Source organism: Porites lutea, chromosome 2 (genome assembly GCF_958299795.1).
Source record: "Porites lutea chromosome 2, jaPorLute2.1, whole genome shotgun sequence".
In the NCBI taxonomy this organism is placed as follows: Eukaryota; Metazoa; Cnidaria; class Anthozoa; order Scleractinia; family Poritidae; genus Porites; species Porites lutea.
Window position 1 is genome coordinate 52,988,912 of NC_133202.1, and position 14,673 is coordinate 53,003,584.

The 14,673-nt window shown below is 37.9% G+C and overlaps 1 protein-coding gene across 1 annotated transcript; it reads right to left on the reverse strand.

Moving 5' to 3' along the window:
- Positions 1–1,791: 1,791 nt before the first annotated feature.
- LOC140927191 (galanin receptor 2a-like) lies at positions 1,792–3,217 on the reverse strand. Its single transcript, XM_073376837.1, has one exon. The coding sequence runs from the start codon at positions 3,189–3,191 to the stop codon at positions 2,235–2,237; it is 957 nt and encodes a 318-aa protein (XP_073232938.1). The 5' UTR covers positions 3,192–3,217; the 3' UTR covers positions 1,792–2,234.
- Positions 3,218–14,673: the final 11,456 nt, after the last annotated feature.

Consider the following 14,673-nt stretch of genomic DNA (forward strand, 5'->3'; position numbering starts at 1 on the left):
TTAATATATAGCACCGACGGAAAAGTCGCCGAATTTCGCAGGCGTTTGTGTCGTGGGAGGTAAGTTCGGAATATTTAATTGCTGCGAACTTCGATTCTAGTCGCCGACAATACTTTTAAGAATGAAGTTTTTTCCTCAATTTTCTGGGGCAATAACCCTACACTTTTAAAATTACATTATAGCATCTCTGAAGTTTAAGTTGTGTAAAATTCGAATTTAACAACCCCGCTCCAAGAGTGATTACCATACATGAATTTGAAGGATAATTTTGCGAAAATGGCACCTGACCCAGATCATTATATTGTTGTAATAGAATAAGATTATAAGACCAAATCTACTTGTTAAAAGAGTAAACCTTGTGGAAACGCCTCTTTGCTTGCCACACAAAGCCTCGCTAATATCCAAAAATTCGCTATCTTTGCCTAAAACGTATAAAACAGAGCTATCATGATTAAAAAGGAAGAAAATAGGACAATTTTTGAATCTCAAATATTTTTCTGTGAAAGAATAAAGATAATAATAAGAATCTGCACGGGCCAGGCTTATTTTTTTAATGCGAATCTTCCCTTCCCGGGAACGACAATTCCTTGATCCGTCGTCACCGGCGGTAAACTATAATCGCAAACCCTTCCACGCTGGAACTTTGAAACTATTATGTTTATCAAAATGATTTGACTTAATTAACAATTGCGAGTTCATAGAAAAAGTGGCGGTGATACCAAAGTGTAAGCCTATTTTATTACAAAGTACAACAGGTATTCCAGTGTGTGACGATTCAGATAATTGATGTAAACAACGAGTTCATCACTCGGCCACGATGTCCCTCTTCACCCTTTCAGGGAGATTGAAAAAAATGTACAATAAGAATTTACATTCGATTTCTTGAACTGTCAGAATTCAGGAAACGTCAAAAACTAGTTAAATATATTAGCCACATACACTTCATGATAAGCATTATCAGCAAGTTCGTCAAGGTGATTTCCTGCATTTTCTATTACTATACAAAGCAAGTAAAAATTTTGTCATTTAAGTGTCAAAGACGCTATCAAGCCGTCGTTACACAATCAGCGCCGACAATCCTTTGAGACATCTCTGAGAAGAGTCACGGATTGGAAAGAAGCTGCGTGAACTACTACGTACTGTATTTTTTGGTTTGTTTGCTTGTTTTATTTCAGTTACCATTGATAGCTTCGTTATTGACAGTGGGTTTCTGTTGAATTGTACGTGTCAAAAGGACGCGATCTGGCCGGCTAGATCATTTACTTTTGGAAATGAAATGCACTTTTTCAATTTTTGTTTGTTTGCAAAATCCCATCACTGCTTTGCATATAGTTTAAGAATAGACTGCTTTTAATCCAGGCTAGTCTATTCTTTGGAGTGAAATTCTCTTTACGTTCAGTTTAAAACTGGTCAGCTACCGGGCATGTTCCGACTAATGATCAGTTATGTAGGAACCCCAGTAATATAGGAGCTACTCGTAAGGTGTTTCCTCATTGGTCACAGAAAACAATAACACATCATTGTTTATTATTATTTCCCGTTGTTTCACGGCTAGGGTATCGAATCAATTGGCTGTTAGGGTTATGAGAGCTGCTACATGACAATGATAAGCGCCCTAAGAGACCATCGTGAGACAAACGATTAATCTGTTCAGTTAAACTTTATTTACACTCTTTTTATGTTTTTTAAGCTTCAGCGACAGGGGACTCAGTACAGGAGTGTAATCTCTTTTCCGTTTAGTCTGACTACCAGTCATTCCTTATGATCTCTATGTGCTTGCATAGTTACTTATGTGCGCTATCTGTTCTTCCCATGAACAACTCATCCATTAAGCGCCCATACCCCCTTGCAGCGCTGTCGTTCAAATACTCCTCTCTCTCCCTTTAGTGGAAATTTTCTTAAAGCGGTCGGGCGCTCATTGGAGGAAATACGGTTTTTTAATTTGTGTTAAAAAATCTTAAGGTTTTCAAGCAAGGTTACCGTTTTGAATTATTTTATACTGAACTTTATCAAATTTTATCAAACTTTTAAAATTTTTTGCATGTAATCATGCGAAGAGTGTTTTATCATGCGGACCTCTGATGCAGCAAAATAGTCGTCGAGCACAGTTTGGTGTCGTACAAATATCAACGATCGCAATCAACTTTCAAGCAATATGTGTTAAAATTTAAAATTGTCTTCCTGCATGTTATTATCTTTTCAAAAACTCTTCCCTGCCACAACTGCTTTCCAAACTACTTCTGATGAAAAGGCAAAACGACTTCATAGTTTGAATCCCTGCCGAATAATTCTTTTAACCCCAAACGAAACTTCTTCATCCTCATTGCGTATATAATTGGATTGGCTAATGAGTTAGCCAGAAAAAACACGGTGACAGCAAATTTTATGTGACAGTATAAACTCGAAGACCGATCTATCACTGGATCGTGGTTGAAAGTTTCCAAACCCAAAAAAATTATCACTGGCAGCAATGTTAATAAAGATGCCACTGTGACCACAAAGAGGGTTTTAGTTAGTTGTCGTTCTTTGATTATCACACTGCTACGTAGAGGCTGTGGCGGATAGCTGCATCGGATCTTAATGAAAATAGTAGTATAACATACGCAAATAATAAGAAGAGCAATAAAATAATAAGGGATGTAAATGGTGAAATTCATTAGTCTTTCAGTTTTACGACCGCGAGTAGTTACTTTTATAAAGACAATTTGTGCGCATTCTCTAAGAATAGCTGTTAGCCAAATTACAGCGATAATTACTTTATAAACCAATTTCTTCATGAAAAGATGCCTGGAGGGACAAATTATTGCGTGCATTCGCTCTAAGGAAATGGCAGCAAGATTACAAAGGGAAGCCATGGAAAATAAATGGAGCATTAAAACCTTTAAAACAAAAAACCATGAATCAGTCATCCTGTTGTACATCCAAAGATCACAAGAATCTCCCACGTTCCACTCAATTTGCAGAGGACCTGAAATTCCCCCAACCAACAGGTCAATAATCGCCAGGTTCCGTATGAGCAGGTATGCGCGCCGGCGATGAAGCTGACGATGCCTTGAAAATACAATGATCGTCAAGAGATTGAAAATGACGATGAATAGAGATTCAGTGGTCATCAGAACAACCCACGGAATGCACGTTTGTGCTGAGAGGGGAGCAGTAGAATTAATGTTGTCAGTAGTGTTGGTATCCATTCGTCTTCGATTTGCTTACCCCAACGTAAACCAGACCTGGAAATTCATAAGGAATAGCAACTTGGTGAAAGACAATTTCCCACTTTTTAATACAATAATTTACGCTGTTAAATAACTGTGACGCTCATTAAGCCTCATTACAAATTGCGACAGCTTTATTACGAAAAGCGCGACTCGGTTTATTAAATTTTGCAAAAGGTATTACAAAGTGTGATGGATTTATACTAAATTGCGAGAGTATCTCAATATATTCAGAACAAACAGTTTAGATTATTTGTAATTGATCCCAAATTACGTCACATCCTTAACTTCGACGTCGTTTTCTTTCATATATCACGATGTGTAGCGTTAATGTACACATTGAGGGCCAGAGGATTTATGGCGAGTCTTAAAATTTTAAAAGGGAAAAGGGCAGGATGGTAAAAATATCTGAAGGCAGGAAGGGGGATGCCAATTTTTTTAGATGCCACTGAAAGGTTAAGTATTTGTAACATCAATAATAAACCCCTACGTAAGTAAAGTTCCTTGTTTTTTAGTTCAGTGAAGGATGTGTTTATTAAAAATGCACCAAACTGCAATGTCCTTTACTTTGTGCGGTAACAAAGTCTATCTTCATAATCGTTATCACGGTTAATTTTATCCTGTTTTTATTAATAACGTCACAGATGTTTTTATTCTCATTACCATCATCATCATTATCATTATTATCATATTATCATCATCATCAAAATTAAGCCACCATTCTCACTTTCAAAGCTTGTAAAATTCTGATTAAGTCTTCAGCTTCTATGCTCGCAAGATTTAAATTTACTTTCAAAGCTTAGAAAACAGTGGGGACAGCATTATTATTTTTTTGTGGATTTAATTAACTTTTTGAATGGTATAAATTAACGCTGATGACGTCATGCATCTCATTAAGATAGGATGATGTCATATTTATTTTCGGTTGGCAAGGAGCAAATGACGTCAGAATACCATAGGGTCTACGTCATCAAAAAATGTTGAGATCATAATCTATAAATAGAAAAGTGATATCATGTCATAACTTATTCAGGTATGATGATGCCATAGTTAATTTTTATTTTGCAATAATCATGTTCTTATTTAGTTATGATTGTAGAATCTCTTATGTGTTCAAAATAAAAGCGCGCAAATTACGAACGCGATATCTTTCGCGCAATCGCTTTGCCATGAAAATGATTTGTTCCAGTTCGTTATACTGACTAAAAAATCGAATATACCGTATTTATTCGAATAAGCACCCAACCTCGAATTAGCGCCCACCTTGAACAAGCGCCCATACTAAAGGCAGAAAAAGTTAATAAGCGCCCAGCCTCGAATAAGCGCACACCTCCTCCTCCTCCCAATCAAACTCAAATAAGCCCTCACCCACACCCCACCCATTTGAGTGAATAAATTCTAATAAGAGACTTCCCCGAGGACGGAGTTTTCTTCAAAGTGTTTTACAGAAATCTTGCTTTGTTACTTCTTCGCGTTTTGTTATTAGCATTTATTGTTTTGTTTCAAAATAAACATACTTCACTTGCTGAAAATGGTGAAAATTTAATAAGCGCCCAGCCTCGAATAAGCGCCCGCCTCGAATAAGCGCCCACCCTCAAGGTCCAAAAATTTAATAAGCGCCCAGGGCGGTTAATCGAATAAATACGGTAAACAAAACTCAGACACAAAATGGAGCTCAAACTCTTTATTTCAATCTTGACTGGGCATTGACAAAACCGTTCCGGCTCTTCTCCCAGCGTTTGGTGAGCATCTGACCTATTCGCTCTTTCTTGCATTACGTGTGTTCTCAATAAATAATCCGTCCTTGTCTACACCATTTCCCTATGGATCTAAGATCCCTATAGCCTCAGCCAACAGTTCGACGTCCTTTGTTTCTTGTGGTTTTGCTTGCTTTTTGTAGTTGTTCTTTTAGTTTTTGCTTCAAAAGACGCTTCATATTTGTTTGTGATCTTGAGAGTTCGTACACCGTTTCTTGTGTCTGTACTGGATTGCAAGTAGTAGTACCATGATTTTTTTTTTAATTATCTGCTTTACTCTCGTAAACTACAACTTTACCTTTAGGTTGCAGTTTCGCTTGTTGAAATTCTCTCTTCGCTGTAATATATAGGTAGTCTAATTGATGAACATACGCGAAAAGGTTAGCTAATCTGACAAGGTACTTCGCCCCACAACCTGAAATCGGACAGTCTCTAAAAACTCTCTTGTCAACCATGTTAACAGTTCTATTAGGCTGTCTCTTGGGGACTGTGCAATAATTACCTGGAGGTGGGGGGGGGGGGGGGGGGGGAAGAGGGGGTTCGGAAATGGGTGAAATATACCCCAAAACTAAGTCATACCCCCCTCTCATTAAGCAAAAATTAATTTCTACTCCCCCCTCACATAATGATAATATTAAAGCTAACCCCCCCCCCCCCCCCCGCCCCTTGAAAAAAAGGCTCAGAATCACTGGACTCTGAGATTGTGTCGTCTTCGCATGAATTTGGAGATTCCTCATCTTCTACAGAATCTCTAGCACTAAGGTTCCCCCATGCGTGGGTGAGAAGCTCAGTTTTAATCATACTGTGTTTTATTTGCCATTTGTAAATTTGTATTGCTATTAAAATTTCAACAGTTGGGTTTTTCATTCTGCTAAATTATGATGCCTTGTGTGCTAACATTGGCATCTTTCTCTTTCATTGAATAACATTAAGGTGCTACTTTTGTAACTTTTAATTACAATTTCCTGTTTTATTAAATCCTAGTGCAAATGAAGTAGCACTGTTTTAGCATATATAACAGAGGCATTCCTTTCCTACTGCATGACAGCGGATAGGAAAACAACAGTTCATAGATCAGAACACCTAAGAGTTGATAAATTTGTCAGTTTTATTCCGATGTCAGTATTTATATTTGAACTCTAATAACTGTTCCACTCCAACTGTTCCAGTTTGCAAAAAGGAATGGAAAAGTAATGCCCCCTCATATGTATTAAATTTTACATCCAACCCCCCCCAGGAGAGGGGGGGGGGGAAGGTAACTCTACTGTTTTCCACCTAAGTTTCTTGACCCACTCCGCCTACCAGTATGACGTCACATAGTAGCGGGAAGAGCCTCGGGTCGCTTGTGCAAATTAGCAAGGGATACGACAGTTATTTGGACGAGTTGTTCAAAGGACAACTACAAAGAACAAGCCAAACCGCGAGGGACAAAGGAAGTCGAACTGTTGGCTTAGGCTATAGGGGCCTTTATAGGGAAATGGTGTAGACAAGGACGGATTATTTATTGAGAACACACGTAATGCACGAAAAAGCGAATAGGTCAGATGCTAACCAAACGCTGTGACTAGAGAGAACGGTTTTGTTAATGGCCAATCAAGATTGAAATAATGAGTTTAACCTCCACGTTGTGTCTGAGTTTTGTTTGTACTCGATTTTTTAGACAATATAGCGAACTGGAACAAATAATTTTCATAGCAAAACGATTGCAAGAAAGATATTGCGTTCGAATTTTGCGCGCTTTTATTTTAAACACATAAGAGATTCGGCAGTCATAACCAAATAAGAACATGATCATTGCAACCGAAAAATTAAAGGGACAATTTCCCGATTATGCGCACGCGCGAGCGTCATCTGTTTTTTCTTCAAAAGACAATAGAACTGTCATATTGACTCGACAAGATTTCCTTCCGGACCGCACCGCCGACGGAGATTTGTTGTTTATATTCTCAAGTAATATTTTAGACTTTCGAAGAAGTCTTTCGTCTTATTTTATCGCTAGCAGGGCCGCCTCGCGACCCGAAAATCTCTTTCCGCTCCGGCACGCTTTAAAAACAGATTTTCCAATGTGAAGCTCGTGTCAGAGGTCAATTGTTCTAAGTCCCGTAATATCTGCCTGATTTGCTCGCGTTCTAGCCTCAAACGTTTGAAAGACATAAATAAAAATGCAATCTCAACGCTATGAATCATCGCAAAGGTTAGTCAAAAATTATATTATGATTTCATGGAACTAGTTTTTTTAAACATGTAGCGCCTGTTTGTTTGATTTTGTCGGCCGTAGGGAGATTTATTTAAAAGTTTACTAACGCGTCGTTGCAAAACATTCTGCTTCACGAAGCTCCCCTCCACAAGATCTCCTCAGTCACATCAATGTCTCAATGGTTTCTTTCGTACAGTCTATTGTGGCTGTTTCATTTCTGCGTATTCCTTTCACAATTATCTGATTAAGGTTCTCTTACTCTCCTCGCATCTTTTGATTTCGGGACATCCTGTCCAAAAATCAAAGTTTGGTGCATGCGCAGTAACGGGATACTGTTCCTTTAACTATGGCATCATCATACCTGAATAAATTATGACACCATCATGACCAAGTGGAGACATGATATTACTTTTCTATTTATAGATTATGATCTCAACGTTTTTGATGACGTAGACCCTAGGATACTCTGACGTCACTTGCTCCTTGCCAACTAAAAAGAATCTATATGAGATCTTCCCATATTAATGAGATGCATGACGTCATCGGCGTTAATTTATACCACTTAAAAAGTTAATTAAATCCACAAAAAAAGGATAATTCGGTCAGGAATGTAAATGATCAGTAATATTTGGTATGTTGGTTCTGCAGTTATGCTACAACTGATCTGAATGATATACTTGACTACAAGTCGAGCACGGTTCTATAATCAAAAGTGATCATATCAAATTCCCATCAAGTTGGCGGGGCAAATCTTTAGAAAGCTTCTTTGATTTACATAAAGGACAGAATTTCTTAGAAAAGAAATTTCTTACTATTGCAGTGTCATTTATGGATTATGAACGAGGAATACAATGTCTGTAGAAAGCTTTCCTTCTAATAAGCCACAATCGGTAGCTGCTGTTTGTGAAAGTCATTGCTTCTTTGAGTTAAAAGATCACATAGTTTTCAGTACGCGGCAGGATTAGCTCAGTCGGTAGAGCGCTTGACTGCAGAGCGGGAGGTCGCGGGTTCGATTAGTGAGGGCAGCGAACGAGTGACACTTCTGATATTTCACATACAACGTACAATTTGTTTATGACAATAGCTTTCTAGTTTGGAAGCATATTTTCCTAGCGGTGAATAAACTGCCGTGAACATTTCATGCCACACGCTAATTCTGTCAAGCTGATTGACTAAAGTCCATCAACCAATTGAAACTGGCAGTGACTGACAGTAAACCTTCCTAGGAACACGAAAACACCCCTCCATCCACAGGTAGCCCAAGCTCACTATGAGAGCCCTGAACTTAGCAAATTAATTATTCATACAGCAAGAAAATTATATGACGTTGTATGGAGAAATATTCTTTGCTCACTAAATTAGCAAAATGTACATTGAATATCGCTTTGAAGCTTACCTTTAGCATCTTCTTGTTTTTCTTTGTATTCTGACTGCATTTCAGACCTCCTAGGCACTATTTAAGGCCTTTTTTGGAGCGACAATTTTTCACCCAGATGACAGTAGAGAGAAGAGAAGAGAAGGTTGGCAAACCTCTCTTGACCGGCTCCGCTCTCGGCGGCAATAAATTCCGTGACATTGGCGACATGGAGATAATTCCGCCAGAAACAGATGTCCTGATAAATAACGCACATTTTCCATCATTCACATCGCCAAAATTCCCATTTCGAAGGTCCTAAATCGCCAACGAAGTGGGCAATACACGGCTGAGGTTAGGCGAGTCGAGAGCAGACCCGCAACGGACTCCAAACGTCAAGTCGACAATTTCAAACCGACGCGGGCTGGCAGGGTCAAATTGTTCAACCGTCAAAGGACAATTGGAGCATTTAGCCTACTGGGCACAGTAACTGATTTTTCACTTCTCACATTGCACTCCGGGGTCGCGGAAGTCAAGCATCGCGTTTGATAGTGATATGTAATATCAAAACATGTCGCGTTGTTGCATTTGGCTGATCTCTACTCTTCTTTTTAAAAAGCGTTTGACAATGGTTTTTTTATGTATGATTTAGAAAAAAATATTGCAATAAGAATTACTACGGCTGTAAACAGTTGTTAGCTATTTTTCTTCCCATTCTTGTCTTCATTTTAGTTAAACTTGTAGAGCTGCCAAATTATTCTTAAGTAGCGTCAGACTGCTGCTTAATATCTTATTTCGATGCGAGGAAATTTTGGTGTATATTCGTTCTAGCGATCTTAAAAACTAACCCGTTTTTTCACCACTTGTCCAAGTTTAACTTCATTCAAAAGAAAGAAAATGATTCTTCTGAGAGTGGCTCCATAAGGGTCTTCAGGTTCACACCTCCCACGTTTGAGCATAAACTTCGTCGTCATTAATAAAGATTTGGAAAAATTGCCAACTCAGCTGTATTAGATAAAGGTGGGAATTTGTTATGATTAGGATAATAATGACACCAGAGTTGTCTTATCTACGAAATGACGCCATTACCTATTTTACCTGTAGCCGTATTTCTCGGCACCGGGAACTGTTCTTCCAAAATCGTTCACGGAAGCTTTTTTCTCCAATATCCGCGTCGACTTTCGTGAAGTTTAACTGAAGTCTATGTGAGCGTTATCGAGATATTTTGGAATGAAGTTTTTATGGTTAGAAATGTGGTAAAAACTGGACAATCTTGACGTTCGACAGTTCTCTCTAAAGCCCGGTCGTTATCTGTGCAGGAAACGAAGCGCAATTCCAACTCATAGTTGTTTCAATCTTTTTTTAAAAAAAAACGTGCAGTGAAAGATCACGGACATAGCTTTAGGCGATTGCTAGTTATAGAAACAAGGATTTGATTAGTATCTATTGAGGAGCTCTTGTTACCAGTTTTGCAAATATTTTGGTCTACTTTAACAAAAAAAAAACAACAACAACAAATAACGTTGAAACCGCTAGATCCTTTCTTCTTTACAAATTAATTTAAGATTCTCGAGATTAACGGTCTTTTTATATGGCCTTTGAGTTCCAAGATTATTGAAATATGCAGAAATGTGCGCTAATGTTGTTGGCGAAAAACGCGGCCATATGGGACGAGTTTTCTTTGTTTTGGTTTTTTGATCGCTTTGCGAGTTATGAGAGTATGATTATGGAGGCCCGTTCTTTTCAAAATCGTTTTTAATAAAAGTGCACCGCAAGTCAATTTTTTGCCAGTGCATCTCTTATCATGGACCCGTCGTGTATTTTTGTCATTACTACACCATGACTTTTTCAGCGTGTTGTTAATTATTATAATATTTCACCATTTACTATGAAATCATTAGTTTACCTTGAATAATTTCCTTTGACGTCATTTTTTACCCCTTAATATATCAACCCCCCACTAAATAAGTAAAAAAATGTTGCTGAATTATGCTTTTTGTTAATTTGAACTTCCTTTTTCAATCCGCCCACAACAAATCGACCCTATTTGATAGACACATGCAATGATTATTTCGCCTCCGTTCATCATCCAAGCAAAATAGGACTCCAGCTGTTTCCTTAAGTATCGCTGCATCTTAAATAATTCTATCATTACTTGGCTCCCTATGGTTCGGTTAAAACGTTATATATTCTAAATAAATGAAAGTTTGGGTGGAATCGCCCCATTTAATGGTTTTGGATTCAAGATTATTCGCGATGGATTCCGGATTCCAGGTTTTGTCAGTGGAATTGGGATTCTGGATTCCAAAACGGTAGTGGGATTCCGGATTCCTTGAGCTTTATTAGGACTGATAGTACGTTTGAAGGTGATTCGATATTAAGTTTTTCAGAGGCCATACCGATATTTTTCAATCGCTTTAAAAGTGATTTTATCCTTGTCTGATCGCTATAAAATTCTCACCAATGATTGACTATAGATTGAAATGTGTCTAAAAGTAGGTTTTACTAAAATCGATTTTACCATGACAACAATAAACAAAAAACTTTGAAACTGATAAACACCTAATTTTGCTCGATCTAGACCAGATACTGAAAATCCAACACTAGGAACTTAAAGTTTGATGTTTAGCAAATAACTTCCGTAAGAAGTAAAAACTTCTGTATGTTTGAATTCGACTAAAACGAAAATATATTTCAAACCTTAAATTTTCAATAGCCGTGATAGATTATTTCATAAAAACGTTTGGAGTCCGTTGCGGGTCTGCTCTCGACTCGCCTAACCTCAGCCGTGTATTGCCCACTTCGTTGGCGATTTAGGACCTTCGAAATGGGAATTTTGGCGATGTGAATGATGGAAAACGTGCGTTATTTATCAGGACATCTGTTTCTGGCGGAATTATCTCCATGTCGCCAATGTCACGGAATTTATCGCCGCCGAGAGCGGAGCCGGTCAAGAGAGGTTTGCCAACCTTCTCTTCTCTTCTCTCTACTGTCATCTAGGTGAAAAACTGTCGCTCCAAAAAAGGCCTTAAACAGTGCCTAGGAGGTCTGAAATGCAGTCAGAATACAAAGAAAAACAAGAAGACGCTAAAGGTAAGCTTTCAAAGCGATATTCAATGTACATTTTGCTAATTTAGTGAGCAAAGAATATTTCTCCATACAACGTCATATAATTTTCTTGCTGTATGAATAATTAATTAGCTAAGTAGGATAATGTTGTTCAGGGCTCTCATAGTGAGCTTGGGCTACCTATGCTCCATCCCCTCCAACCCAACACCAACTATGCTGATTTAGCTAGAAAACATTTGTTTCGGAAACTAAACGTTATGGTTTAAGGTAAACATTTTACCTTCAAATATTTCAATAACTGCCTCTCTTGAATTAAAGTCCTTCGGAAGGGCGCTAGTTCGTAATGATCCAGAATTCAGAGTCCTTAGGTCTTATGCTAATCGGCAGGTGCTGGAATGAAGACGCTCTGTTATTGGTTGTTTCTGAAAAGTTGCTTTCATCAGCTGCCTTTTTCAACGATGAATATTGCAGGAAAATTTCCTAAGGAATAATTAAAAAAAATGAGGCAACACGGAGACAAAGAAGATGGATTGACATGGGTGACCCTCTTCTTCAGTCAGAAGCACTTAAAGATTAATTCTTGCTCATTCCAACTGGAATGTTTGGCTTAGTATTTTTGTATTGCATATTTGTAAATGCTTGAAGTGAAATAACTTACTTTTAATTTTTTTTGCATTGACTTTTCTGAAATCCCGAAAGCCGCAACTTGGTTTTTCCTTTCCACACTGCTCTACTTACCTTACATAGCAGTAGTTTCAGTGACAGTATTTCGATGGCAACTTCATCACACTGAATTCTCTAGTTTTTATTTGATACGGAAATTATACGCTCCATAATGCGAGCTTTTATTCCGACTAACTGAACGGAAGAAAGTTTGTTTTTTCTATTTATAAATACTTCAGATCGTCTTTGTGATAATGGCCCAGGTGTTATAAAAGTCATCTTAGGGCGCTATAGCTATTAATGATGCTAAAATTTAAACAGTTTTCTGATAATTTAAGTTTAAGTCAACTCTAACCCTTGTCATCTGTAGATGCATGCAAATTGTGACAATTCTCTTTTCTGCGATCACGTACATGTGTATAATTGTTATACTGGCGGCTTACGAGAGCGATCTCTCTCAGTGACTCACTTCAACATTTACCAGCAATTTTTCTCTTGACAATGAAGAATCGAACTCTGTGTGAAATTATGCGAATTAACAAATGGAGCTGAAATACTTCGTGATCGGTTGAAGAAGCCGACAGCGTGCGAGTGCTTTGTTTTGTAAACAAGTAGCTAAAAAGTCAAAACAAATAAAATAATCGACGCAGTAACAATCACTTTTAGAACATAATTTTTTAAAGACGATGAGAAAAGAAAAATCCGGAAATGAAAACTGAAATGAGAACAAAATTACCTTCACACCGTATTATACTTGTCGTCTTCCTTCGCTAGCTTAGTATGATCGTGCACAGCACCCCGGCAACAACGCATAATGGAAAGTTATTGAACAGTTCGTAAAGAAAGGATTTTCAAAAATTGATTCATCGGGCCATCGTCACTTTTTCAGTTCTTCATTATCTTGGTCGAGCCGAAAAAAAATATCAAAAGCTCATTACGCAACTTAGTTAAGTGAAAAACCTGAGTGAAAACATACCTCAAGAAAACTGATTTTGTAATCCTAAGCGCACAATTCTGACAGCAAGTGGAACACTTTGTATGAAAACCGACCAAGACGCGACCGCTAGATCGTCACAACTATACACATCTGTTGTTTTTGATTATTTCAAAAGCAATAAGCTGGCACGGAAAACTCATTAACAGTGCGCAACAGATAATTCGTCCCCTGGGTAACCACTCCCTCTTGTTTAAGAGTTCCTTACCAGACCATTTGATTCTGTAAACCTGAAGAAGGCTGGCTTTTTATGGTACACGTTGTTATCAGCTTTGCTATAGTCTTTGACTTCTCTTTTTTTTTGTTTTTATTTTGCTCTGAATATATTTTAGCTAATTAGATCTCTTTTCTTGAGATCCAACTTTGACAACCAGCAGGATCTTCATCCATGGTTATTTATTTATTCATTTTTTCTTTTCTGCTGTTTATTTACTTATCAGACCCGCTCGCTAGGAATTTAGGGATCAACTACATGTCGGGTTTTTTCCCCTTGTGGGTGTGGGGACGAGGTTGAGTTGTTTTGCTTGTGAAAAAAAGATGGCGGACATTTCACTCGTTTCAAAAGTAAGAACTACAATAATTATTTTGTATGTGAAGTTAATAAACTATTAAAGTGGAATCGCCCTGTTTTCATTTATTACAACTCAGAGTGTTTTTAATTGAACATACATACATTTTATTTCATAAAGAGCACCTGGGACCTGCACATATATTTTAATCTAGAGTCTGGGATCCACCAGAAAACGCCGGCCTTCAGTTTCTTTTTTCCATTTTTGTTTGAGACTAAGGGGCTGTTTATACGACACAAGATTGACTTTCATTGCGGAATGAGTTTCGTTCCAGAGTGGTGTTCGTACTGCTTTCGCATGATAAATCGAACAGCTCGGCCTAAGGTGTATCTTGACACGCGTTGTTTTCGCGCCAGACCAGATACACAGAACCCACTCCACCCAGACTACAAGATTTGCGATTTTCAATCGGGAAAAAAATTCGTTTTCAGTTAAGTTTTTTACGCGAATATAGCAAAAGTTGGTTTAAAGACTAAACTGGGAATCCTCGCAGTTAATTTGGGCTGAATTTCTTTTTAAGAGCACTGGTTCACGGGTTTCCTTCATTAATACATCTAGAATTCTTCATGGGAAGTGCGCACGTACGTTATTTACGCACGAGTTGTTGACGTACAAGAGATCTCCCTCGTTCGTTGCCCTCACTCGTTCCATTTCTGATACAAGAACAACAACTGCGTGTGGTATTGTTTTTATTATATACATACTAAGACATTCTTCATTTTGCCAGCTTTTAATTTCAAATCTTTCCCAAATGCTAAAATGATAAACTTTTTAATTGAAATGACAAAGAAAAACGAACTATAGGAAAAATATTGATAATGAGAGAAAGAATCAAAGCTCATAGGAAATGGTCAAAAA